Source organism: Choloepus didactylus, chromosome 6 (genome assembly GCF_015220235.1).
Source record: "Choloepus didactylus isolate mChoDid1 chromosome 6, mChoDid1.pri, whole genome shotgun sequence".
NCBI classification, from domain to species: domain Eukaryota; kingdom Metazoa; phylum Chordata; class Mammalia; order Pilosa; family Megalonychidae; genus Choloepus; species Choloepus didactylus.
This window is the reverse complement of record NC_051312.1, coordinates 4,197,553-4,222,747: the sequence shown is the minus strand read 5'-3', so window position 1 is coordinate 4,222,747 and position 25,195 is coordinate 4,197,553. Positions and strand designations below refer to the sequence as shown.

The window sequence follows — 25,195 nt, the reverse complement described above, 5'->3', positions numbered from 1 at the left end:
ATGAAAACTGCAGCAGCGCCTGAGCTGCTAGAACACTGCTAACAGCGTCAACGTCCCCCTCCGTTACTGAATCGATAAACTGAATACCAAACCGCAGAAAATTATTTAAACTATAATATGGCAGGGGAAAAGTCGTTGCAGAAGAACATTTAGATGCACTTTGTGTACAGTTTAAGCAAAGCTAAACAGCATCAGACATTGCTTCAAGTTAGTAAGGAAATAAAGGAGGGCGCGGGAGTGAGACACCCCGAATTCGAGGTAATGGGGATGAAGGGGGAAGGCAGATTCTCGCTGGGGATTCACTGGTCCTTCAACCGCATCGATAATTTATCGTTTTCTTAAACTGGCGGCAGGTATATCTTACACCTTCTGGTATATTTGGGGTGTGGGGGGGCTGGGCAATAAAATAAGGGGGAGGTGCAGCCGGGCGGGCCGCACCCTGAGCAGAAACCCGCGCCGCTCCACCTGCGCGCCTGGACGGGTGTCCGTCCCACCTGCCTGGGTCAGGGGTCTGGGAGGCGCCCGCGTAGGAAGCAGCCGCTTGGGCGATCAACACCTGGCAATGCCCGGCAGAGCGCGGGCCTCCCTCATTGCGCAGGCGCGCCCAGGCCTCGCGGGGCGGGGCGGGGCGGTGGGCGGGGAACGCTGCCCTGGTGGGCGGGGCCTGACGCCGCGGCTTTGTGCTAATCTCAGGTCGGGCCTCGCCGGGGGCGGGGCCATCCCTGGGCGGGGCGATGGGCGGGGCGGGAGACCCGGAAGTGCCGGGGCTGTTCCCCTCGCTTGTCGGACAGACAGAAGGATCCAGGGTCTGACCCGCCGACCGTGCGACTGCGGCCAGGATGGGCCGGAAGGTGACCGTGGCCACTTGCGCGCTAAACCAGTGGGCCCTGGATTTCGAAGGCAATTTGCAAAGGATTTTAAAGAGTGAGTCTGGGGGCGGCGGTGGGGTGAGGACGGCACATCCAGTCTGGCCCAGCCCCGGATTGCGGGTGACTCCCCCGCAGCGTTGCCCCGGGGGAAGTCACAGCCGCGGGCGTGGGGACTAAGATAAGGGGTCATGACCACGCCCGTGGGAAGGGACACTGTCCTCCTCGGGAAAGGGGTAGGGCAGTGCCCAGTGGCTGGGGACACGTGTGTGCGTGGAGTTTGAGTAAGAAAATCCTGGGAGTGGAGGTGGAGGTGTGCGGGGCAGGGGATGTACCTGTCCTCACATACCTCTGGGGTCCCACGTGGCATGGCCAGGGCTGAGCTTTCCATCCTGGGGTGTTTAAACCCTTTATGATGGGGTTGGGGGTGGGAGGAGGGGGCGACACCGGGAGCAAAGGGCCCAAAGAGGGGAAGTAGAATAAGGGGTGACCCCAGGGCTTAAAGAATAGTCCATTCGGAGTGGCCATATACTGTATCCTTCAAACCCACTCACCTTTGAGAGGGGAGGTCACCTTCTTCATACTCATACCTCCCTCCACTCACAAACCTGCCAGTTGGGGTTGGGCCACCTCGGCGGCCTTATACCGAGCCCTTCTGCCAACTGCATTTATCAGGAACAGTAAAAACAGTGCCGGGAGTGGCGGCATCTTATCTGTCATGGACTTTGGACCTCCTTTATTTTTAATTTTTATTATTTTTTTTAAAATCAGCCTGTTTTCATCTCATCTGAGTGCAGAGCAAATCTAGTTTGAGGGAAGAGAGGCGGTCTCATATGGGCCACAGCTGAGCTTCCACTTAGCCAGCCTCTTCCCTGGTCTGCATGTGGGACGCTGCGGCCCAAAGCCCCTTAGCTGCGGCACCTGCTGCAGGGGCCGCCCATGGGCTGGACCCTTGAAGACCCTGGCGACTCCTCAAGCTCTCCCTTCTCGTAGCAGAAGGTCCTGGCACTTGCTTGTTAATAAACTACCATGGTGCCTCCCCTCCCCCTCCTCCCAGGCCCCCTCTCCCTCCCCCTGGCCTCTCCTCCTCCTCCTTCTCATCCTCCTCCTCCTCCACAGTACTAAAGGTCAACCCTACAGGGTCCAGGGTCCAGTCCCTGTTTCTCATTTCCTGCAGGAATAAGCAGTTTGGGATATTCTGTCCTTCGCTGCCAGGCTGTCAAGGGCGGGCTGTCAGGGGGCCAAGGGATGGCAGAGAGTTCTTATTTGTTGTTAATTTTTTATTGCACCTGCAGGGTGTTTTATCTGTCTTTGAACATAGTTTATGTGCTGAAACTGTGCCTCTTTCTTTTTCTCTCTGTGCACATAGGTATTGAAATTGCCAAAAACAAAGGAGCCAAGTACAGGCTCGGACCAGAACTGGAAATATGGTGAGAAGCGACCCACACATAACCTGGGGTTGTGGAAGCTCATAGCACAGGGGTGGGCAGGTGGGAGTGTCTGCACCAGCAGTCCCCAGCTGAAAGGACAGGGATGTGCCAGGCCTATTTAGGAGGCGATTGGCAACCTGTGCACAGGCCCAGGTAGCTGCACTGGCCCCTGAGGAAGACGAGGCCCAGGGGTGGGCAATCCCAGATTCCTACATGGAGTGATTGGAGGAGCCAAGTTTTACCAGGTCTGGACTGACTTCAGAGCTGGGCTGCTTCCATTGGACCCCAACCCTTCCCTGGTTATTATTTTCATATTTGGCCTTAAAAAGGGTTTATCCAGTGGTCTCAGAATCTTTCCACAAACAAGCATAAATCATCACTTCCCATCTGCCTTTTTGCGATAATTGGGGAATTCTTTTCTTGTCCCTTATGGTAAAGAAACATCAGTTAGCTGCCCCATTGTAAGTTTCTTCTAAGCTACTGTTCTTTTCCTACTTTGGATGCCAGCTGCCCTCCGTGCTTTGTGAGTTTCCTGTTGTCTTTGAGGTTCCTAATCAGTCACGGGACTGGGAAGTCTGCCCTCCATCCTTGTCTGCTGTCTTTAGCTTGTTCTTGTTTCTGGACTTAGTTTAAGCAGAAATTTTCTTCTCTCAGGTTTTTTGTATTTGTCCTTGAGCATCTTACCCTCTGACCTTCCAAGTTCATTTTCTTCGTTAGGTTAATCGTCTCTGTAGAATGCCGACTTCTAAGTTTCGCTCACCATATCCGGGAACGTTTAGTTTGTCCTTTTGGGATCCTGGGTCGGCCAGGGTCGCGTAGCTTCCGCTTCTAGGTGGCATCTCCTTCTGAGCTCCTGGCTTGGTCCCTGTTTGTCTGTCCCTTGTCCCTGGAGAGGTTGCAGTTGACAGTCTGGACCTTGTGACTCAATTGATGCCCAGACACTTGAGATTAGATTTGATCTCCTTCTTTGTCCTGTTCTCTCCCTTCCATAACAGTTGCATCTACAATCCCCAGTTTGGACCTGTCATTTTAAAAAGGGGGAGATTTTTAACTAAAGGATCCCGGGATGATATGTTTGTATCAAGCAGGGATAAGGTCCCAGCTGAGTTTGGTGCCATCCCACGTATAGCATGCTGAGAAGAATCTCATTTAATATTTGCAATAATTTACAAAGAGGAGACTGAGGCATAGGGTGGTGCTAAATCACTTCACTGGATGCACCTGCTGTTCCCTGATGATCAGGGTTCCCAGGATCATTCCAGAAGGAGCACCTGGAAATAGACCCGAGGGGCTGGTGCTCCTAGGGTGGGCTGACTCAGGACCTACTGGATATGCTGACTGTTTACTTTGGGCCAGTTTTGTAGGCTTTGTGTATTGAAGGCTGCTACTCAAATTGGCTTCTGGGCACTTACTGATCAGCCCATGTATTTTGGTTTTTGAGTGTGCTCAAAACAAATACCATGAAATGGGTCAGGTTTAAATAATGGGAATTTTATTTGCTTTCTCTTAGAGTCTGGGAAAATGTCCAAATGAAGGCATCATCAGGGTAATGCTTTCTTCCCAGAGACCAGCTACGAGTGATCCCTGGCTCCTCTGCCACGTGCAAGGCACATGGTGGTGTCTGCTGGCCTCTCCCTTCTCTTTCAGGTTTCATTGCTTTCTTCTTACATCTATGACTTTCTCTCTCTCTCTTTCTCTGTATTCATTCTGTTTATAAAGGACTCCAGTTAGAGGATTAAGACGCTTCCTGAATGAGGTGGGTCACACCTTAACTTAGACTCATCAAAAGGTCCTACTTACAATGGGCTCACATCCACAGGAATGGATTAGATTTAAGAACATGGTTTTCTGGAGTTCATGCAGTTTCAAACCGCCACATTTCATCCTCTGGACCCCCAAAAGACATGCTCTTCCCATATGCAAAATACATTCATTCCATCACAGTATCCCAAAAACCTTAACTCATTTCAGTAACAATACTAAGTACAAAGTGTCATCAGCATATTTTATGGGTGTGTTGTCCTTGGGCACGGTTCCCCTCCATCTGTGGATCTATGAAACCTAGAGAACAAGTTACCTGCTTCTAAAACACAAAGGAGGGACAGGATGGGATAAACACTCCCATTCCCATGATAGAAATGAGAAGGAAATGAGGGATCACAGGTCACAGACAATTGAGAAACCCTGCAGGGCATGCTCCAAATAGATTTCAAGGTCTGAGAGTCATCGATAGAACAATGTTTTGTCCTTGATGGGGCACCAGCCCCATCTTTTCCCCTGTGCTTGCACAGTGGCCTTGGTCTCCCCAAATGCTGAGGTGAAGTTTCTCCCCTCTTCTTCAAGTATCGGGTGGTGGCCAGACTCTGTAATCTCTGGGGCACAGGCACATGCCTCTCAGAACAGTGGGGTGGCAGCCAGACTCTCTGTACCCTCCAGGGCATATGCTCCACCCTCTGAGAACACTGGGGTGGTAGCACTCTTCCTGAATAAGGTGGTGGAAGGTCTTCCTTCTCCAAGGGCAGACTCCCTATTTCCACCCACATGGGTAGCCCTGCCCCTTGGTCTGAGAAGATGTCTTCGGTGCAGACCTCAGCTTTCAAGGTCCTGCCCTCAAAGTGATTTTTCCTTCAATCTGTCCCTTTTCTGTCCTTTTTAGTCCAGGCTGGTTTTGTTGCTTTCTGTTCATACAGATCTCGCTAAAAACTTGATTTGTATGCAGCACTCATGGGTCCCAACTATAGGATTTTCCGCAAATCCTTCCTAGATAACTACGTTTCTAATCCTGACTTGCATTGAAATGGCTAATGGGTTCCATGCTCAGTTAAACCCTCATATGTAGTAGCACTGTTCTCTGGGGACTCGCTTTCTGGAAGCTCAGAATTTTCCAAATCATCAGTTTCTGGTTTCTTTATTCCCAGGAGTTCAGTTCTCAGCTTATCCCTTTCCTCTCGCATTTTATTATAAGCTGTAAGGAGAAGCCAGGCTGCACTTTCCACATTTAGTTTGGAAATCTCCTCAGCTAGATATCCAAGCTCATCGCTTTCAAATTCTGCTTTCCATCTGGCACCATTATGCAATTTCTCCAAATTCTCTGCCATTTTAAAACAAGGGTCGCCTTTCTTCCAGTTTTCAGTGACACATTCATCATTTCTGAGGCCTCCTCAGAAGTTCCTTTAGTGTCTTTATTTCCACCAACAATCTCTTCAAAGCAATCTGAGTCTTTTCTACCAAGCACCTCACAGTTCTTCTAGCCTCTGCCCATTACCCAATTCCAATGCTGTTTCCACCTTTTTGGTATTTACAATAGCAGCGCCCTACTCTCCTGGTACCAAAATCTGTTTTAGTTTCTTAAGCCACTCAAAGCAAATACCATGAAATGGGTTGAGTTAAAAAAAAAAAGGAATTTATTTGCTTTCTTTTGGAGTCCAGGAAAATGTCCAAATCAAGGCATCATCAAGGTGATGCTTTCTTCCTGAAGACTGATTGCTGGCGATCCTTGGCTCCTCTGCCACATGGCAAGGCACATGGTGACATCTACTGGTCTCCCTTCCCTTCTGGGTTTTGTTGCTTTCAGCTTCTTGCTTCCATGGCTTTTTTTTTTTCCTCTCTCTCTCTGTATTCGTTCTGCTTGGAGGATTAAGCCCCATCCTGAATGAGGTGGGTCACACCTTAACTTAGCCTCATCAAAACGTCCTACCTACAGTGGGTCCACACCCGCAGGAATGGATTAGCTTTTATAACATGGTTTTCTGGGGCCAGCAGAAGGGGTAGGAACTCAGCTGTAGCTGAACGCTGGACAGCAGGATGCCTGGAATTACACGTGGGCCTGGGTTACCAGGAAGCAAAAACTCACGAATCAGGAGTCCGAGAGGAAAGGGCTTCCCCGGTCTTGATCGCTCCCCGAGGCATCTCCTTGATCCCTATTTCATCTGAGAACCAGGGGTTTCTCTTACCAGAGAAAAACGCAGAGAGAGATGCTTTTCCAGGCATTGTAAGTGGCAAATGCCAGCTTTTGAGTTTAGGCTTGTGCGTGCCAGATTTGCTCAGTGTTCAAAACATGCTTCCAGGCTGCTGCAGAGTGGAAAGGAAAACTTTTTGAAGGTTTAAAAGTGTTACAGATACTATCCATTTATCACAGAACTCCTTACTAAGACATTGCTTTCAGCCCAGTTTTCACACTCGATGATGTCATTGAACAGTGTCTGAGTCCCCTGGGGCTGCTGAACAAATTGCTGCAAACTGGGGGCTTAAGACAACAGAAGCTTATTTTCTCCCACTTCTGGAGGCCAGAGGTCTGAAGTGCAGGTGTCGGCAGGGCTGTGCTCCCTCCGGGGGCTTCAGGGAGACCCTTCCTCACCTCTTCCAGGTACTCCTTGACTCGTGGCCGCATCACCCCCACCTCTGCCTCCGTCTCCCCATGATCTTGTCGTCTCTCTTATGAGGGCGCCGCTCATTGGATTTAGGAGCCACCTGGAAAATCCAGGATAATCTCCATCCTTAATTGTATCTGCAAAGACCCCTTTTCCAAATAAGGGCACATTCATAGGTTCTGAGGGTGACGATGTGGGCATTTTGGGGGTTGGGGGGATCATGCAACCCACTCCAAGCACTTAGAGAAGACACTCGGGAGTGGCTGGGTGGGTTCTATTTTGAATGGATGCTGATGAGCTGCCTTGTCTGAAGAATGATTTGCTGTGAGTCCAGCTTTGTTTCTTTTGGTTACTTGTATAGATCGGTGGCATTTTGGACACATTAAAGGTTAAAAAAAAAAAATCCTAGGGTAGTCACTAGTTTACATGAGACAGAATTTCTCATAACAGCAAAAAATGAGAGGAAAGGACAGGGGCCCAGGTTTTTAAATTTCCTGTAAGTGTATCATCTTCTGTAGTGGTGGTTCTAACTCTGGCTGCACAACAGACAAGCTGGGGTACTATAAATTGCTGGTGACTGGCCCCACCCCGAGAAATCCTGATTCTGTAGATTCACAGGCCCCATCCCCTCCCCTGCTCTGGGTCAAAAGGCCTCACCTGCCCACTCCTCTCTCCACAGTGGCTATGGATGCTGGGATCATTATCACGAGTCAGATACCCTCCTGCATTCCCTGCAAGTCCTGGCTGCACTTTTGGAATCTCCAGTCACTCAGGACATCATCTGTGATGTGGGAATGTAAGTGCCAAGGTGGGAAAACTCAGAAAGAAGGGGCAGTCTGGGACTCGTGTCCACAGACATGGTATATCCACATGTCCAAGGTCCTCACTTATGCACGTATCCAAGGATGTCACATAGCCACATGTGTAAGGACCTCCTGTATCCACGTGTCCAAGGACCTCATTATCCACATTTCCAGGGCGGCACATATCTAAATGTCCAGGGACGTCAGTATCCATGTGTCCAAGGACTGCACATGTGTAGGCATCCAGGGACCTCATATATCCACAGGTCCAAGGACCTCACTTATCCATGTGTCAGGGACTTCACATATCCACGTGTCCAAGGATGTCACATATCCATGTGTCCATGGACCTCACTTATCCTTGTGTCCAAGGACATCCACTTGTCCGAGGTTGTCACATATCCACATGTCCAAGGACCTCACTTATCCATGTGTCCAAGGACCTCACATAGCCTCATGTCTAAGGACGTCACATATCCTTGTGCCCAAGGACCTCACTTATCTATGTGTCCAAGCTCGTCACATATCCACGTGTCCAGGGACACCGTAACTCCATCCTAAATTCAGTGATGGGTAATTTGCAAATTTTAAAAGATACCGAAGGCCTATGTTGAAAAGTAGGTTTGTCCCCGACCCAGCCCTTCAGCCCCCCAATCCCCCCCAACAAAGGCAGCTCCTGGAAACAGCGTTTGCACGTTCTTCCAGGGAGCTCCTATGCGCCTACAAACATCCTTTGCCCAAATGGGAGATGGTGTTGCCCTGTTGCATATAGTGATTGTTCTGGTTTGCTAAAGCTGCTGAAATACAAAATACCAGAAATGGATTGGCTTTTACAATGGGGGTTTATTAGTTCACAAATTTACAGTTCCAAGGCCATGAAAATGTACAAATTAAGGCATCAACAAGAGGACACCTTCACCGAAGAAAGGCCGATGGCATCCGGAACACCTCTGTCAGCTGGGAAGGCACGGGGCTGGTGTCTGCTGGTCCTTTGCTCCCAGGTTGCATGGCTTTCAGCTTTTGATTCCAGTGGCTTTCTCCTGAAGTGTCTGTGGGTTCTCTCTTAGCTTCTCCAGGGCAAACTCTGGGCTTCATCTCTTAGCTTAGCATCTCCAAGCACCTGGTTTCAGTAGCTGACTCCAAATTGTCTCTGCCTTTTATCCTCTTATAGAGGACACCAGTAAACTAATTAAGGCCCATCTTGAATGGGTGGGGTAATGAAAAGATCCCATCCACAACAGGTCTGCCCCCACAAGATTGGATTAAAAGAACGTGGTTTTTCTGGGGTACATAACAGATTCAAACCAGCTTAGTGGTTTTCTTCACTCCGTTAGAAGTCTTGGCTCCGTGCCTGCCTCACCGCATGGAGGGTAGGACTCTGCTGCGGTGCTATTGAGTGCATGTATTAGGAGATGTCTGTAAATATGAGATTGTATAAAATGTCTCATGCCACTGGGGGGGATGCACAAGTCCAAATTCTGTAGGGCAGGCTGCAAGCTGGCAACTCTGATGAAGGTTTGATAAATTCCCCAGGAGAAGCTGGCTGACTGAAGTAGCTATGGAAATTCTCTCTTCTGACTGCTGAAGTCATCACTTCTCTTTTTAAAGCCTCCAAGTGTTTGGATTAAACATCTCTCGTTGCTGAAGACACTCCTCTTAGTTGATTGTAATCAGCCTTGGATACAGGCAACTTACTGATGATTTAAGTCCATGAAATGTCCTTGCAGTAGCAGTTAGGCCAGTGCTTGCTTGACCAGACAACTGGGCACCATCACCTGGCCAAGTTGACACATGAACCCAACCACCACAGTGTATGTCTGTGTCATCCTGGTGACACTTTTATGTTGTTTCTATTTATATTGCCTTGAATTTTGCGTTATTGGATACATGTATGGTCCTTTTTGCTGTCTTTTTTCTTAGTATTTGCCTTGCATACATATTTCTACCACTTTATTTTCAATTGTGAGGGGAACTTTGGTGTGGTGGGGTCTCTTCAGCAGTCTATCAATGTGATTTTTAATCCAACCCGTTCACATTTACTATGATTATTGATATGTGGACTTCTTCCTGACACTTTATTGAGTTTCCTAGTCATGTATTTTCTCACTTTTTTTTCCTTTCAGTTTTTGGATTTTGTTTGCTTTCTTCATTCCACTTTCTTACCTATGCTGGCTTGGAATTTATAATCCTATTTTTATGTTTTCTTGATTTTACCCTTAGAGTGTTAATCATATTTGAAGATATGTTTTTAAAATAAAGTTGAGTATTTTTATGGATTTGTAAGCTCCACTGAAGAAAACAAGAATTTGATCATAATGCCATTACTGTCTCCCATCTTTACTTGTCTTCCAAATTGTCCTCCAGAAAGAATGTGCTGAGGCACCCTCCAGCCATCTGTGGTTGAAATTGTGCTGTCCTTAATAACACTGAGGACTGGCTGTCCCAAAGAAAGCTAAAGGAAAATCTCTGAATGGTGGATAACTGAAAAGCCCCAAAGTATCTTATTTTAATTTGCTTTCACTATTATGGAGTTGAACATTTTTCTGTGTATTGGTTATTTGTGGTTCTGTGTTTGAGTCACGTATTCTTTTGCCTATTCTTGAAGTGGTGCCTGTTTCGGTTTGCTAAAGCTGCCAGTATGCACGCTACCAGAAATGGGCTGGCCGTTACGATGGGGATTTATTAGTTTACAAAGTTACAGTTCTGAGACTGTGAAATGTCCAAATTAAGGCATAAAGAGAAAGGCACTGTGCTGTTTTATATCTATTATGTACCCCACAAAAGCCTTGTTCTTTTATTCTAATCTTGTGTGGGCAGACCTGTTGTGGGTTGGATCTTTTGATTAGGCTGTTTCCATGGAGATGTGACCCCACCCATTCAAGGTGGGTCTTAATTAGTTTACTGGAGTCCTTAAGAGAGCTCACAGAGAAAGAGTGCTCAGAGCCGACACAGAGGTGCTTAGAAAGAAAATGCCCAGAGACGTTTTGGAGACAGCCATTGAAACCAGAACCAGGAGAGAAGCTAAGAGATGAAGCCCAGAGTTTGCCCTGGAGAAGGTAAGAGAGGACCCCCAGATGCTTAGAGAGAAACACTCAGGGAGAAACAAGCAAGGAAGCAGAGGAGCTGAGAGAGAGTAGCCAAGACAGAAGCCCAGAGACATTTTGGAGAAAGCAACAGAAACCAGAAGCTAACCCTGGAGAGGCACAGCAGACCCCAGCCATGTGCCTTCCCATGTGACAGAGGAGCCCCAGATTCTGTCCGCCTTTCTTCAGAGAAGGTATTATCCTACTGAGGCCTTAATTGGGACATTTTCACCACTTTAGAACTATAAATTTGTGAACTAATAAACCCCCATTGTAAAAGTCAATCCATTTCTGGTATTTTGCTTTCTGGCAGCTTCAGCAAACTGGAACAGATACCTTCTCTGAAGAACGGCTGCTGGCATCCGGGGCTCCTCTGTCACATGGGAAGGCTCATGACAGCGTCTGCTGGTCCTTTGCTCCCAGGTTTCATTGCTTTCAGCTTCTGGCTTCTGTGACTTCCTCTCTCTGCTTCTGTGAGTGTGTCCCTGTCTCTCAGTTTCTCTGGGGCTTCTCTTTATAGCTTCTCTACTTTTTATCTCTCATAAAGGACTCCAATAAATGATTAAGACCCACCTTGAATGGTCTGGATCACATCCCAATGGAAATAACCTAAGAAAAATGTCCCACTCACAGCAGGTCTGTACCCACAGGGATGGATTAAAAGAACATGGCTTTTCTGGAGTACATAACAGCTTCAAACCAGCATGGTGCCTAATTTATTTTAAGATTTATTCATATAGGAAATATACCAACCTGTTTCCATGCACGAGAAAACTGTTTTCTTGTATGTTGATGCTATTTAACTTTTGAGGGGTGTAATTATGTATTTATTTACTTACTCACTTACATTTTATTTTTTAGAGCAGTTTTGGGTTGACAGAGAAATCATGCCAAAAGTGCAGAGGTCCCAGATAACCCATCTCTCCCCAGCTCAGTTTCCCCTGTTACGAACACCTGGCATGAGTGTGGTACATTTATTACGATGGATGAACCAATACCAACACACGAGTATTGACTAAGTTTAATGATTATTAAGGTTAATAATTCACGGTTTACATGTGGTTCCTTCTTTGTGTTGTAGGGTTCTGTGGGTTTATGACAAATGCTTAATGTTGTGCTCCCACTGTTACAGTGTCCTACGGGACAGTTTCACCACCTAAAGATGCCCTGGGCCCCACCCATTCACCCCTCCCCGCTCCCACCCCCAGGCACCCCTCATCTCCTTACTGTCTATATAGTTGTGTCTTTTCCGGAATGCTATATCATTGGAACCATGCAATCTGTAGCTTTTTCAGTTGTTTATGTTTTTAAGCATTGCATTTTTCCATGTGATCAAAGTGTCCAATCTTTTGCTTTTGTATATTTGCTTGTTTCTGTTTTTGTCCAAAAGGCTTACTCTGGTTAGAGTTCAGATATTCTCTTAGGGGTCTTTGTTTTATTTAAAAATACATAGTGATTGAAGCCACCTGAAATGTGTTTTGGATTGGTTTGAGGATGGAATAGAAACAAGAATCAGAGTAACTGTGCAAGCAGTTGCCTTCCAGCTGGCTCCTCGCACTCCTCTGTGCTTTAATTCCTCATTTTAGGGTGAAAGGGCTAGGGTGTTAAAGGCTGAGCTGGTACATGAACGCTGGAAGGCCCATGCTACTAACAACTTGTTTTTATTTCCTCAAAAGCTGGTTGCCTTATTCATAGTTATCCACCTCTTTGGCATTTATTTACTGGTTTCACTCAGTTTCATTTACTGCCCCGTCCTCCGAGTCCTGCTTTGAAGGGCCATCCTTCTCCAGTGCAGCTGCGCCCTGTCCGCAGCCTGCCGTGGTTTCTCCAGGAACGGGGCTCAGTGGCCTGAGCTCAGCCCAGCTCTGCCCTGTGCTCATGGGGTGCCCCTGGCTGAGTGCTACCTCTCCAGCTTTAGCCAACTCACCTGCAAAGGGGGAGAGAGCTGGCCGTCAGGGAGGGAAGGGAGCACCAGGCTCCAGGTCAGGTCCTGAGAAGTGGTCCATATTGAGCTACAAATCGGTTCCATCAGATCTTCCTGCCACCGGGCCCAGGGGATGCAGCCGTCCGTGGGCCGGAGGGCGTGTGGCTGGGACTCGGGGTTCCAGGGGGAGCTGACGGCGAGCGAATGCACAGAATTCAGTAGATTCAGGGGCTGGTCCAAGGCTTGGGGGAGGATGGGGAGGGGACGGGGCAGCAGGGACGTGAGCCAGAGAGCGAGCCCCTGGAAGGCCTGGGAGCAGAACATTCCACGAGGAGACGGGGGACGCCGAGCTGGGAATGGCCCTGGGCCTACCTTAGAAGAACCCCTTCAGGTTAGGGTGCAAGCCCTGGCAGGAGCTTTTGGGCCCTTTGCGCATTTTGATTTTAGAAAGCTATGGAAGAGCCTTGTGGCTTCTCTTAAGGGGTTGAGGAAGCTTCATATTGCAAGCAGAACCTGCAATTTCCGGAGCTGCAGGGTTTTTCCCTGTTGGCCTGCGTTTTCACGTCTAGGGAAGACAACCGTGGATTTCCTCCCTTCTGCAGGCCCGTGATGCACAGAAATGTCCGCTACAACTGCAGGGTGATCTTTCTCAACAGGTAGGTCGGTCCCCGGGAGGCGTGCGGCCGGGGGTCTCTCCTGAGCTCTGGCTGGGGCTGGGGGGCCTTGAGCCGGGGTCCTATTAACTTTGGTCCCTGGGGACCGAGCGCCAGGTGGCTTCTCCTGGAAACACCGGGCTTCAGTGAGGACAGGTGCGGCGGCAGGTGATTCAGGCACCATCACTTCCCTTGGCCTCTGATCCCACTCCGTGGGCACCTCAGACATTAGAAAGAGGGAGGCCCAAGGGCACATCCTCAATGCCTGGAACTCAGTCTAGGTGTGGGAAGGCTTGTAACCTTCTCCTTGGAGACCCTGGGTGTCAGCTGCCAGCAAACAGGAGGTGAATGGAGCCCTGGGGACCTGCTTCGTAGACCGGAAGCTGGAGCCTAGAGCGGGAAAGCAGTTTCCTGGAGCCAGTTGTTCAAGCTGGCTCTGCGTTGCATGGTCCGGCCCTTCAGAGGCTGTGACCCACGGTGGTGGCTCCTTTTTGGGGGTGTGGCCGTCCCAGCAGCCTGTTCCCTGCCTGTAGGAAGATTCTGCTCATCAGACCCAAGATGGCCTTGGCCAACGAAGGCAACTACCACGAGCTGCGCTGGTTTACCCCGTGGTTGAAGGTCCGGTGAGTGAAGAGCATTTGGCACACCGGGTGCGGTTCGTGACCATCCCTTGGATACATGGGGCATCTTCTCTGTGTTTAGCCTTGTTCCTGGGGGACGGGGGGTGCACAAGAACCCGAGGTGAGCCCCTGCCCCCTGAGTACCTGCCATTTAGAGGTGGCTGGTGGATGCTGGGATCAGATGATGGCCAAGTTGATCAGAAACCACTTATGGCTCTCGGTCCTCATCAATGACCACCAGTCACTTAAAGAGAAGTGCTACTTGCATCTTGAGTGGTTCATGTATCAGTGATTCTCAGCCTTGGCTCCAGTGACGTTTGGGGACAGATAATTCTTTATTGTGGGGTTGTCCTTGCATTGTAGGGTGTTTAGCAGCAACCCTGGCCCCTACGTACTAAATGCCAGTAGCAACCCCCCAGCCCAATTGCGACAAAAGAAAACGTCCCCTCCAGACGTTGCCAAATGTCCCTTGGGGGACCCAGTCATCCTGGTTGAGAATTCCTCTATATTCTTGTTACTTTTATTACCCCATTTATTTATTTATCCTTGTACTATTGTGAATGGAATCTTCAACATCATATTCTTAGATGGTTAGTATTTTTATACAGGTAAAGTTTTTATTTTTGTGTGTTGCGTTGTAATTGGCTACCTTCCTAAGCCTTTGCTCTGTCTAGTCATTTTTCCTGCTGATTTTCTTACTGTTTTTTTCAAGTCAAAATTCTATCACATGCAACTAATTTTACTTTTCTCCTCCTGATATTTACACCTTTCATTTCGTTTTCTTAATGACTTCAATTGGCCAGCATTTCTAGAATAATGATAAACAAGACTCTTTGATAATGGGCATGTTTGTCTTGTTCTGGCTCTACTGGGAAGTTTCTTCGCATTTCTGCATTTGGTTTCAGATTTACGTCCATCTTTAGTTATTTTTACTTTTAAAAAAACTTAACTGAGAGTGGATGTTTAATTTATCAAATATCTTTTTAGCATATATTGAGATAAACAGTTTTTCTTTCTGACAATATATGAAAAATCTTTGCATGCCCAGAATAAACTCCAAATAGAAATAGTATATTAAACTTTGTTTTAACATGTCCATATTTATACAGGATTTTTGCTAGCTTTTCCAGATTTATATATCAGTATTATGCTAATTGTTAAAATATATTGGGGGACTTTTTCTTCTTTTTTTCTGTGCTGTGGAACCCTTTAAATATGATAGAAATGATGTATTATGAAATAATTTTATGATTATTTTTAAATTCTCTTTAAAAGCTAGGAATGATGTTATCAGATAATGTTTATTTTAAAATTATTTTACGGAGCTACAAATATTTTACTGAGGTGTAAGAATAAAATAAAATGCACAGATTTTAGGTGCTTCATTTTTGACAGTTGTAAACAGCTGTGCACTCACCGCTCCAAAGCAAATATAGGCCTTTCCATCTTGCCAGAAAGTTCCCTTGTGTTCAGTCAGTTCCCCGGGGGCTCTAAGGTTGGTTTTCTCTGTTCTTAGATGTCATACAAATGGGATCATTTGTATGTATTTTTTTGTGACTGGCCTCCCTTGCTTAACATAATGCTTTAAGTTTATTACACAAATGGTTTGCTCTTTTATGTAATAATATGGTTTTAAAAGTCATAAGTAATACTCTAAGTTTGATGACAAAACAAAAAGGAAATCAACAAACACCGAGCCGTGCTCTGCCCTTGGGAGTCTGAGCCCACTCCTGGAGCAGCCTGGTTCTCTCCTTTCTCCTGTAACCCCCGTGGCTTACCTTCATAATCTCTAGAACATCGTTAAAGAAGGATGTTTGAATTTATATCGTGCCTTTTTGTCGTCTTCTAAAAACCCTGGTTCTGTCACTGCCCTGAGCCTCCCTGCTGTGGCAGGAGGGGGTTCAGCACACACTCGAGCCCACCTGCACGTCCTTCCACCTCGTCTTCCTCATACAGATATTTCACAGTTTTTTGTTAAGTTAACAATCAGTGTTTACATGATTTGAACAAATAAAAGTCCACAGCTGAGCCAAGTCATATCTTAGGACTATAGTTTTGTTCACCCTTTCCTCGCTCCTGGAGTCAGCATGCTGCCACGTTTTTGTTGCCGTGGCTTCCTGTTGTCTGCTGCAGATTCACCCTGACTCTCCCCGTCTCCGGCAGGCCCGGTGTCCCCCAGCCCTGCACCCCAGCCCTCAACTCCGACCCCCTTCACTCTTCCTCTGTGCTCCATCTGCTTCCCGGACCCAGGTCCGTCTCTGGTTGTTCGCTCATTCTCTGGAGCACGTCTTCCAGGAGCTTCCTAAACACACCTCCTGGAAGGTAAATGGTTTGAGACCTTACCCATCTACAGATGTCTTTTTTTCCATTTTTAATGAATAGTTTTTGGGCGTAGGAAAGTTCTAGGTTAGAGATACTCTTCCCTCGTAATTTTGGATGAGGACTGCTGTTGGTGAGAAGCCAGATGCTGTTTGCATTTTTCATCTTTCATATCTGATTTTTTTTTCTTTTCTCTGTGGATATTTGGAGAAGCTGCTCTTTATCTTTGATGTTGTAAATTTTAATGACGCTGGGCCTTATCTGGGTCTTTCTGACATCTCTAAACCCCTGTATGCTGAAGACTCATATCCTTTAGTTTGGGAAATGTTTTTGCATTATTTTTTGGGTATTTTCTCCTCTTTTTTTTTTTTTTTTTCTTTTTCTGTTTTCTACTTCTGGAACATCTCTTGATTAGAGATTGGACTTTCTGAATTGATCTAATTTTCTTATCTTTTTTTTCCTCCATTTTCTGGAAGATATCTTTCGTCTTATTCTCTCTATTGCAATTTTAATATAGTTATCTTATTTTTAATTTCTAAGCGCTCTTTTTCATTTTTAAATTTCTCTTTTTTTAAAGTTTATTTTTTAGTATACCCTCTTATTTCTTGGAGCTATTAACAAGTTGTTTTTTTTTCCTTCTATGTTGTCTACATCTTTTTCCGATTTCTTTTACTTTTCTCTCTGTTCACTTGGGTCTCTGTCTTCAAAGCTGGGACTCTCGTAAGCCCTTTGGGGGACCCCTGGCTCTTAATACATATTTAGGAAGAAAGCCCCCAAAACCTGACTGGACAGCTGTGAGCCCAGGGAGAGCTTGGCCACTGCTTCCTCTCTGCTGCTGAGCTGCTGAGCTGAGCTTCTCGCTGCAGGGAACTTCGGAGGTTTCTATTTGGTTGTCATTCCTACAGGGCCTTTTATAGTCTCCAAAAAACAAACAAACAAAAAGCAACGAATAAAACCAAAAAACCTTTCCGCCTCCTGGGCTGAACCCCACACTGGCATTTGTGGACTCTCAGCCTCGTCTTCAGTCTGGCCATGGGCGCAGCCCCCTCCCTCCCGCCCCCTCCCCTCCCTCTCTGTGCCTGTGCTCTGCGCCCAGTGCCCTCTGGTCAGTTTCTTCTGATGGTGAACCTGGTCTCCAGTGCGATGATGCGGGGCCAGGGAGATGATCCAGGTGTAACGTGCCCCCGGCCCTGGCTCCCCTCTGCCAGCTGGTCCCCGCAGTGCCAGGTGTCGGCTGTTCAGAGCCTCTGTGGGGTCGGTCAGCTCACCATTCCTGCCCTTCTCCCACTGGGCACAAAGCCTAGAATTTCTCTGCTTTGCCCTCAGAGGTGGTGATGGTGGCTGTTGCCACCGTTAAAACTTAACTTTCCATCTTTCCAATGAAACCACTGACCGTTCTTGTCTGCCATCCAATGTGCTCCTTTTCTGCTTTTCTTCTGATTCTGGCAATATGGCAGTTTAGATACCAGATGACCCTCACAGCTGAAAACCATTAAGGTGCTGGGTAAAATATCTGTGCATTTATAGCTTATTTTTTAAAAATATGCACCACTGAGCTGGCATGAAAGTAAGAAAATACCTGGAGCCTAAAACCAAAGTGAAACCTGCCCTGAGAAATGAGCCAGTGCAAGGCTGGCTTTTGCTCCAAGGGTTTTCCTAACCTGGGAGACCTTGAGCTTCAGAGTTGAGAAATTCATGGACGTGTGGAGCACGTGGTACCTGAGACCAGGTCCAGAGTTGGTCCAAGGTGGGGAGTTCAATAGGAGACCCCTCCAAAAAACTGGGTGCTCAAAGGCAGCACCCACACCCTGGGTGACTGAGAAGCAAGTCCTCTGTATCAGGAGGGATGGCTGGGAAACTGCCGCAGCCAACCCCAGTGCTTGGTGGTGTAGGAGAAAGAGCCCCTGGGAACCAAGGGAGGCAAATAAAAAAAAATCCAACAGAAAAAATGGGACTCAGAGAAAGTATGTAATCAGTTGGTAGAAATAAATCCAAGTATACCACTAATCACTATAAATAAAAATTAACTTGCATTTTCAATTAAAAGGCTGAGATAATCAGGCTGGACTAAATGAAATTCCAGCCACATGCTTCCTACTTGAAAGTCAGAGCATAAACCATGGAAAGACTGGAAATCAAAGAGTGTCAAAAGGTACCAGGGAGAAAGAAGTTGTTATACTCTTAGATGAAATAGCCAGCAAAAGGCCTTGCTAAAAATAAAGAGGTTTATTAATGACTGTGGAAGTTTTAGTTCACCAGGAAGATGTGATAATTCCTAATTTGTGTGTTCCCAGTAATATGACTGTATGTATACATATGGAGGTGGTAGAGCTATAGGGATCTTTTCATTTCATCCATTTTACTCAAGCTATATTTTAAACATGTTTTCTTCAGGGCACGTATTTCTTTCTTAATTTAAAAAATTATAAAGGTGCATCCCAATGAATGGTTTCTAAATTAAAAAAAAATCAAACAGAAACAAACAGAAACCCTTCAGCCAGTGAGCTGAGCCCCAGCTCCGGGACAGCGAGGGGCCCGACGGTCAACGGGGCGTCTTCCCATTAGCGAGGGGGACGGAAGGCACCATCTGCTCAGTGTCTCAGCTTTTTAAATCTTACTGAAATAAAATAGGGCGGCTAGCAGCACACCCAGAAGGCCCTCGCCAATTCTAAGAAAGCAGAAGGGAAATAGAGTTAATTACTGTCTAATTAATGCCCCCTGAGACAGCCTATGGAGGTCCACTCTGAGGAACCATCTGTTCTCTACTGTGACCTTTTGGCGTAGCACCTTGGACACCTTGTCTTAACGTCGAGTGTTGAGCTCTTTTGCCGTTTTATGAATTGAGAACATTATTTTATAATTTTAAGGATGATATGGGTTAGTGGTTGTAGGTGGATTATATGATTATATGATTTTTCTGATTCAATAACTGGTCAGGAATCCCACCTGAACCCAGAGGGGGCCATGTGACCTGTTTTTAGATACCCCCACCCCAGTCACCCCTCCCAGGGTCACCCCAAGGTCACCTCCCATCCAGCTGACCCACCACACCACACACTGGGACGTCACACAAATCACACAGGAGTCACGGCAGTTTACCTTTGTACTTTCTTTCCTTTTAATCTAAAAACGATAGTGACAGCATTGTGGGATCACGGGGCGGTGACTTTACTGCCTTTACTGATTCGTTAACTTGTTTACATTTAGAGCTCTATGGTGTTTTCCGTTCCAGGCAAACAGAGGAATATTTTCTCCCACGGATGATTCAGGAGCTGACACAGCAGGTGGGTCCCTGGATGTTTAGTCCTTTGACAGCCCAGTGTCACTCTGCTCTGCTCAGGCTGGCCCAGGGGGACCGGGACCCTCGGCTCCCAGCAGCAGAAGCCCCTCCAGTGGGCATCTCCCCCTCCAAGGCGTCCATCTCCCGGGTGGAAGGATTTTCTGCACTGAGAGCGAAATGTCATCAATTTTAAATTCTTGGGGAAGGGGCTCTGGTGAGCCCATCTTTGCTGTCATCACCTGTGGCTGGCAGGTGGCTGTGAGTGGGGCAGGGATGGGCGGGTGCAGTAGGGTGTGGGTGTGGGTGAACCCCGTGGTGGATCTGCCCGCTGCAGGCCAGCGGCTGTTACCATCGCCCACAGGAGACTTAGCTTCCGAGCCCCCCGGCTGCTCCGGCTGTGGCCCCCTCTCCCCACTAAAGAGCCTCTGCCTAACTGAGGTCCAGCTCCCCCACGCACAGCCCCAAAGGACCTGCCTCCTCGTGATGGGAGAGCCCCAAGTGAGACCCAGCTGTCAGAGCCTGTGCATCCACGGTTCTAGGATGGAGAAAACGAGGGCGGTCGCCATAAAGCTCCCCTGTCACCGCCTCCCGTTTCATCTGGGCCTCTCTTCCTGACCACTCATGCAAATCACCACCCCCTTCCCTGCACCCCCGTACCTCATTTTCCTTCAGGACACATACCTGCCTCAGCATTGCGTCGTGTGACACCGTACATTTACTTATGTCACTAGGATGAGAACCCCTGGCTCAGCAGTTTAGTTTTGTTATTTTCCCCTGGATCTCCAGTGACCCCCACAGTGTGCAGAGAACATTGGGGAGTGAATAAATGAGTGAGTGACTGAATGAATGAGCCTGGGCTGGCCATCTGGCTGATGCATTTTCTGGCTCCTCGGAGCCACTCCCTGGAGAGACAGGGTTGATAATTGCCATGGTTGGGTCAGGGGCACGGGGGATCTCCTGACCCCCACTCAGCAGGCCATTTCCTGTTGGAGCCTAGAGTTGCCCAGAAGCAAGCTTGAGGTTTTTCTTGGGGGGTAACTCAGGGAAAGCTTTACTCAGCTGCTCATTCTTGCTGTGAAAGCCCCAATCAGAAATCTGTCTTGTCGTGACTTTGGAACAGCCAGGATTATCTGGGGGCCTTATCCACCCCTCTTCTCGCCGGCAGGGACCCCGTTCTCACTGTTTTCCAGGGCAGGGAAAATCTGGGGTAGGGAGGGGCTTTCTTATACAGGGTTCTCTCAAAGAGTGTGGGGCAGGAATACACCAATACACCTAGACCTCAGGATCGATGTTTTCTTTTCTGTACTTGTCTTTCTCTGCTTATCTCTTACCTGGAGGAGAGTGACTGCAGCAGGCTCTGCTTGGGAGCCAGATTAAATCCCTGGTACCAGTTCTTAATTCCTGAGAGACATACTTGCAAAGGCCAACTGTCTGGTGCCTTCCGCACTGCCCATCAGGGATGGCCAGGGGTGAGATTTGGTGAAGGGACACTTGCCAGGTCTGGTCACCTCCCAGGGGACTCAGAAACTTTTCTGACCGTGAATCACAGAATGGGCACATTTGAAACTCGTCTCGACGCAGTGCGCAATTCATATTTGTGTAGACGTGAGATGGACTCTTCTGCGGCCGTGCCCTCAGGCGGGCGAGCTGCTCTGCATTGCTCTCCCTCTCTGTCCATCTCTGCAGCACCCGCCGCGGGGATGCCGTCTGCAGGTCGATCCCTGCTCAGTGGGATTGGGATGTGCAAAAGGGTCCCAGGCAAGTGTGGGCTAAGGCTCGGGGGTACGCAAGGCCTGCTACTCCGTGGACAGTGAGAGTCCGAGGATGGATGGCCAGGCTCCGTTTAGATGCTCTGTTTAATCACCCCTGTTGCACTGAGCCCCTCACTGCCTGATTCTGGCCCTGCCGAGGCGGTCAGTTTTGGAGGGGCACCAGGATCGGGGCTGCAAGTGGTTCTGCCACCATCCAGTGCTGGTCTTGGGGTGAGGGCTTTCCTTGAGGTGCTGACAGAGACTGTTGGAGGCAGAAGGCAGACGAGGCAGAAGCCCTGGCTTTGGGTTCCTGCCCTTGGCGATGAAGGGAGCCGGACTCACACACGTGCCAGGGAACTCCAACCCAGACCCTCACGGAGCCTTCAGATCTCCCAGGATGACTTAGTGCTCAAGCAAAGTAACCGTGCTGCGTAACTTGATGCTTTGGCATCAAGAGGTGGCCAAGTTGGGTTCAGCCTGGCACATCCTCCATGTCCCATTTGCATTTTAACCAGAACAGCCTGCCTGGCATCTCCTGGTCCCTGCTCAGGGATTTCGGTGTTTTCTTATCCTGTATCACATCCAGAGAGGAGGCGTTGTCGCTGCCCGGGAAGCTTCTAGTCGCTGCTTGGTTTTTGAAACGCCTTTTGGAGAGAGATGTGCCCACATTCCACTTCCTGCCAGTCAGTAGCTGGGCGACTTTTGTGAGGTTCCTTGAGCTTTGCAGCCTCCGTTCAGTCATCTCTGCAATGGGCAGGAGAATTCCAATCTAGTGATGCCATTGGCATCATAAATAACGTACAAAAGGGTGTATAGAAGACACTGGATGAGCGATAGGTTTTGTGATACTCTGGGCCCGTGTCCACTCACAGGGCTCGGCCGTGGCTTATTGCAGCTCTAATGAGCTCTGTGGTGGCTCAGAGTGCAGCTTGGGGCCAGCGAATGGGGTGACTGGGGTGATGTCAGTGGTCCAGGGCCACTGGGAATGCTCTGAGCCGAGGAGGGATGTAAGCTGGGGCTTGGAACAAAGGTTTCCAGGTGGCGCTAGGTCCTGGGTTGGTACCTGAGCCAGACACGGGCAGCAAGGACCCTCGATCTCTCTCGTCTCAGTGCACCGTCCCTCTGCCTACAGGAGACCGTCCCCTTTGGAGACGCGGTGCTGTCCACCCAGGACACCTGCCTGGGCAGTGAGATCTGTGAGGAGCTCTGGACGCCCCACAGGTGAGCCCGTCCTCACATGGGCCAGCGGTGGGCACTTGGGGTTTGGAAGCGCCTGGTTTGTGGGCTCGGGCCGTGGAGATGCTGGTGAGCCCCAGGGCCTGGCTCTGCCTGCAGCCCACACGTCGACATGGGCCTGGATGGCGTGGAGATCTTCACCAATGCCTCGGGCAGCCACCACGTGCTGCGCAAAGCCCACGCCAGGGTGGAGCTGGTGACCTCGGCGACCACCAAGGTAGGTGGCAGGCAGGCCCGCTGGGGTGCGCACGGAAGGGCGGGCGCTGGGTCTGCCCCGGGATCCCCGAGGCCCTGGAGCCGGGAGTGGGACGTGGCCCAGGATGGGTGGCTGTCCTGGTGGCCACAGCCAGCAAGCAACAAGCCAGGCTAGCGGCCCACAAGGGCTTCCCTGATCTGACCCCCGCAGCCCTCCAACCTCCCCACAAAGCAGATCCTTTGGCATCCCTGCTCTCATGAGAAGGAAGTCAGGCATGTGTGGTGTCATGGGCTCCCGGGGCCACTGTAGCAAAGCACCACGAAGTGGGTGGTTCAGAAACTGATTCTCTTCTAGTTCTGGAGGCCAGAAGTCTGAAATCACGGTGCCTTGTAGGGGAGGCCCACAGCTTCTGGTGGCTGCCGGCTGTCCTGGGTGTCCCTTGGCCTGTGGGTGCTTGGCTCCAGCCTCTGCCCCTGTCTCCCCGTGTGTGTCTCTGAGCCCCTTCTCTTCTGAGGTCACCAGTCATCTGGGGCTGGGGACCCCCTCGTCCAGTCTGGCTTCTTCTTAACTAATCACATCTTCCAAGACTTCAGAGACCCTGCTTCCAGATGAGGTCCCGCTGACAGGCCAGGGCTTGGGACCAGAGCTTGTCTTTTTGGGGGACACAGCTCACCCCATAGCAGAGGTGTCTCGGGCTGTCCGGCCCCTCGAGCACCACGCCGTGTTGTGGGGCGAGCAACACTGACTGGGAGCCGGAAAGCGCTGCTTGTCCATCGCTGTCTTGGCGGAGCACAGGGCACGCCCCGGGGTTGCTGCCCGGCTCTTGGGCGGTGGGCGGGAGCTGGTGATGGTGGCTACTCACGGGATGGGTTTGGATCAGCCACGCTGGGTTGGAATCTCAGCGTGGCCACTTGGAAGTGCAGCTCCTCTGAGCCTCCCTTTCCTCGTCATGTCCAGCGGAGGTGAGAGCACCTGCCTCCCACGTGGAAAGAGACATTTTACATAACACCTGCCTCCTGGGAAGGCCGAGTAGAGTTTCATGGCCATGCACTTCCCTGTGTGCACGGTTTTCGGTCTCATTTGTTGGGGGCGGGAGGACAGATCATGACCTGGGGGGGCGGGAGGGTCAGCGTCTGGGGGCCGCGGCTGAGTGCCTGTCGGGTCTGCCCCTTTCAGAACGGCGGGGTCTACCTGCTGGCCAACCAGAAGGGCTGCGACGGCGGCCGCCTCTACTACGACGGCTGCGCCCTGATCGCCATGAACGGGCTCGTCTTCGCGCAGGGAGCCCAGTTTTCCCTGGATGACGTGGTACGGAGCAGCGCAGGGGGGCGGGGGGCGGGGGGCAGCGTCTCCCCCCCAAGTCAGTGCTCACATTCTCCCCGGTAGGCGGGAGCGCAAGCAGGGGCTCCCCACAGGCTGCCCTGCCCCAGGAGTCCTGGGGAGCAGAAGTGGAAACCCCGATGCTCCTTCTGTGGGGCAGGCCCAGTTCTGGGGGGTCTCGGGGTGTCACTGACCACTTGATGATCACCTGGGGGATGATGGACCCACATCCGCCCGTTTTGGAAGTGTCCTCACCCGGGGGATACACGGGGATGTGACGGACAGACAGAGGAATCTGGTAGAAACTAAAGCTCAGATTCTCCCTCTGCAGTCCTTGCTGGCAAACAGAACACCGTCCTCTGGAATGGGGTGCACGTTATTGGGGCCACAGCTTCCTTTGAGGTGCTGATGGAAGCCACCACTGTCTGCCTCTAAAAATACCTTTTAACATAGGTGCAGATTTTTTCGTGTAATTTATTTAATCACATTGGACGTCAATTTCTTTCCTAGAGAGTAGACAATGGATGAAAGGGACTATTTCCAAAAATGGAAATCAGTTCCCACGGTGCCAGTGCAATAAAAGCGACTTCAGTTCTGCCTGGAATTTGGGGTGAGGGAGGTGCTGCCATGTTTGGCTCTGATAAGCAGTTGAGGAGCCAGGGCTCACCTGTTTTGTCTCTGGAGCCAATAAACGTTAGCTTTGGTTTTGTCGGGAATGGGGTATTGAAAACGCAAATTCACAGAGGCATTTGGTAGACAAAGAAACGAGCTTCCACGGATGGCTTTGCTGGAGCCGGCCAAGCTCATGCCATGGGGTAGTACGTCCCCAGGACCCTGGCAGCAGGTTTGTGTTCTCTGCTTCCCTTATGCTGACCTTGATGGGTGCGTCTGACAGCAGTGGTGAAGCCGTCCACCGGGAGGGTCGTGAAACCAGGCTTCTGTTGCAAAGTGAACAGGTGAAGGTCACCTTGAAGGTTTCCAGCATTTCCAGGGGACTTGCAGTGTCTGTCCAGAGGGAACTGGTCCAGGATTTTCAGTCTGGGCACCAACCACCTGGAACACTTCTCCCCCCTTTGGAAGTTCTCCTAGTTGTCCTCCTCCAGGCTCCGCTTTCTGAGGGACAACTTCCGTGAAGGCCTTGCTTTTCAGTATTAACCATAATAAAGATGGAAGGGCCTTGAAGGGAAGGATGAGGTTCATGCACACGACCCCAGAAGCTAAGTGAGGTCTTCCCGCATTGCAACTGTGCAGGGAGGGTTTCCTTTCCGCCCACGTTTGCTTGGCCAAGACCCTCGACTGTGCTGCAAAGCCACAGGCAGCCTTGGCAGCTACCCCGAATGCAGG

General features: G+C 49.5%; 1 protein-coding gene across 2 annotated transcripts in view; it reads left to right on the top strand.

Annotated features, from left to right (window-relative positions):
• Positions 1 to 757: 757 nt before the first annotated feature.
• NADSYN1 (NAD synthetase 1) overlaps positions 758 to 25,195 on the top strand; it is a 43,313-nt gene continuing 18,875 nt past the window's right edge. For both annotated transcript variants that reach the window (XM_037839215.1, XM_037839216.1), the window contains exons 1-9: positions 758 to 924; positions 2,236 to 2,296; positions 7,346 to 7,462; positions 13,079 to 13,132; positions 13,663 to 13,752; positions 19,301 to 19,352; positions 22,232 to 22,320; positions 22,435 to 22,552; positions 23,708 to 23,839. In XM_037839215.1, coding sequence (XP_037695143.1) covers positions 840 to 924; positions 2,236 to 2,296; positions 7,346 to 7,462; positions 13,079 to 13,132; positions 13,663 to 13,752; positions 19,301 to 19,352; positions 22,232 to 22,320; positions 22,435 to 22,552; positions 23,708 to 23,839 — 798 coding nt within the window. In that variant the 5' untranslated portion in view covers positions 758 to 839. The remainder of the gene's footprint in view (positions 925 to 2,235; positions 2,297 to 7,345; positions 7,463 to 13,078; positions 13,133 to 13,662; positions 13,753 to 19,300; positions 19,353 to 22,231; positions 22,321 to 22,434; positions 22,553 to 23,707; positions 23,840 to 25,195) is intronic.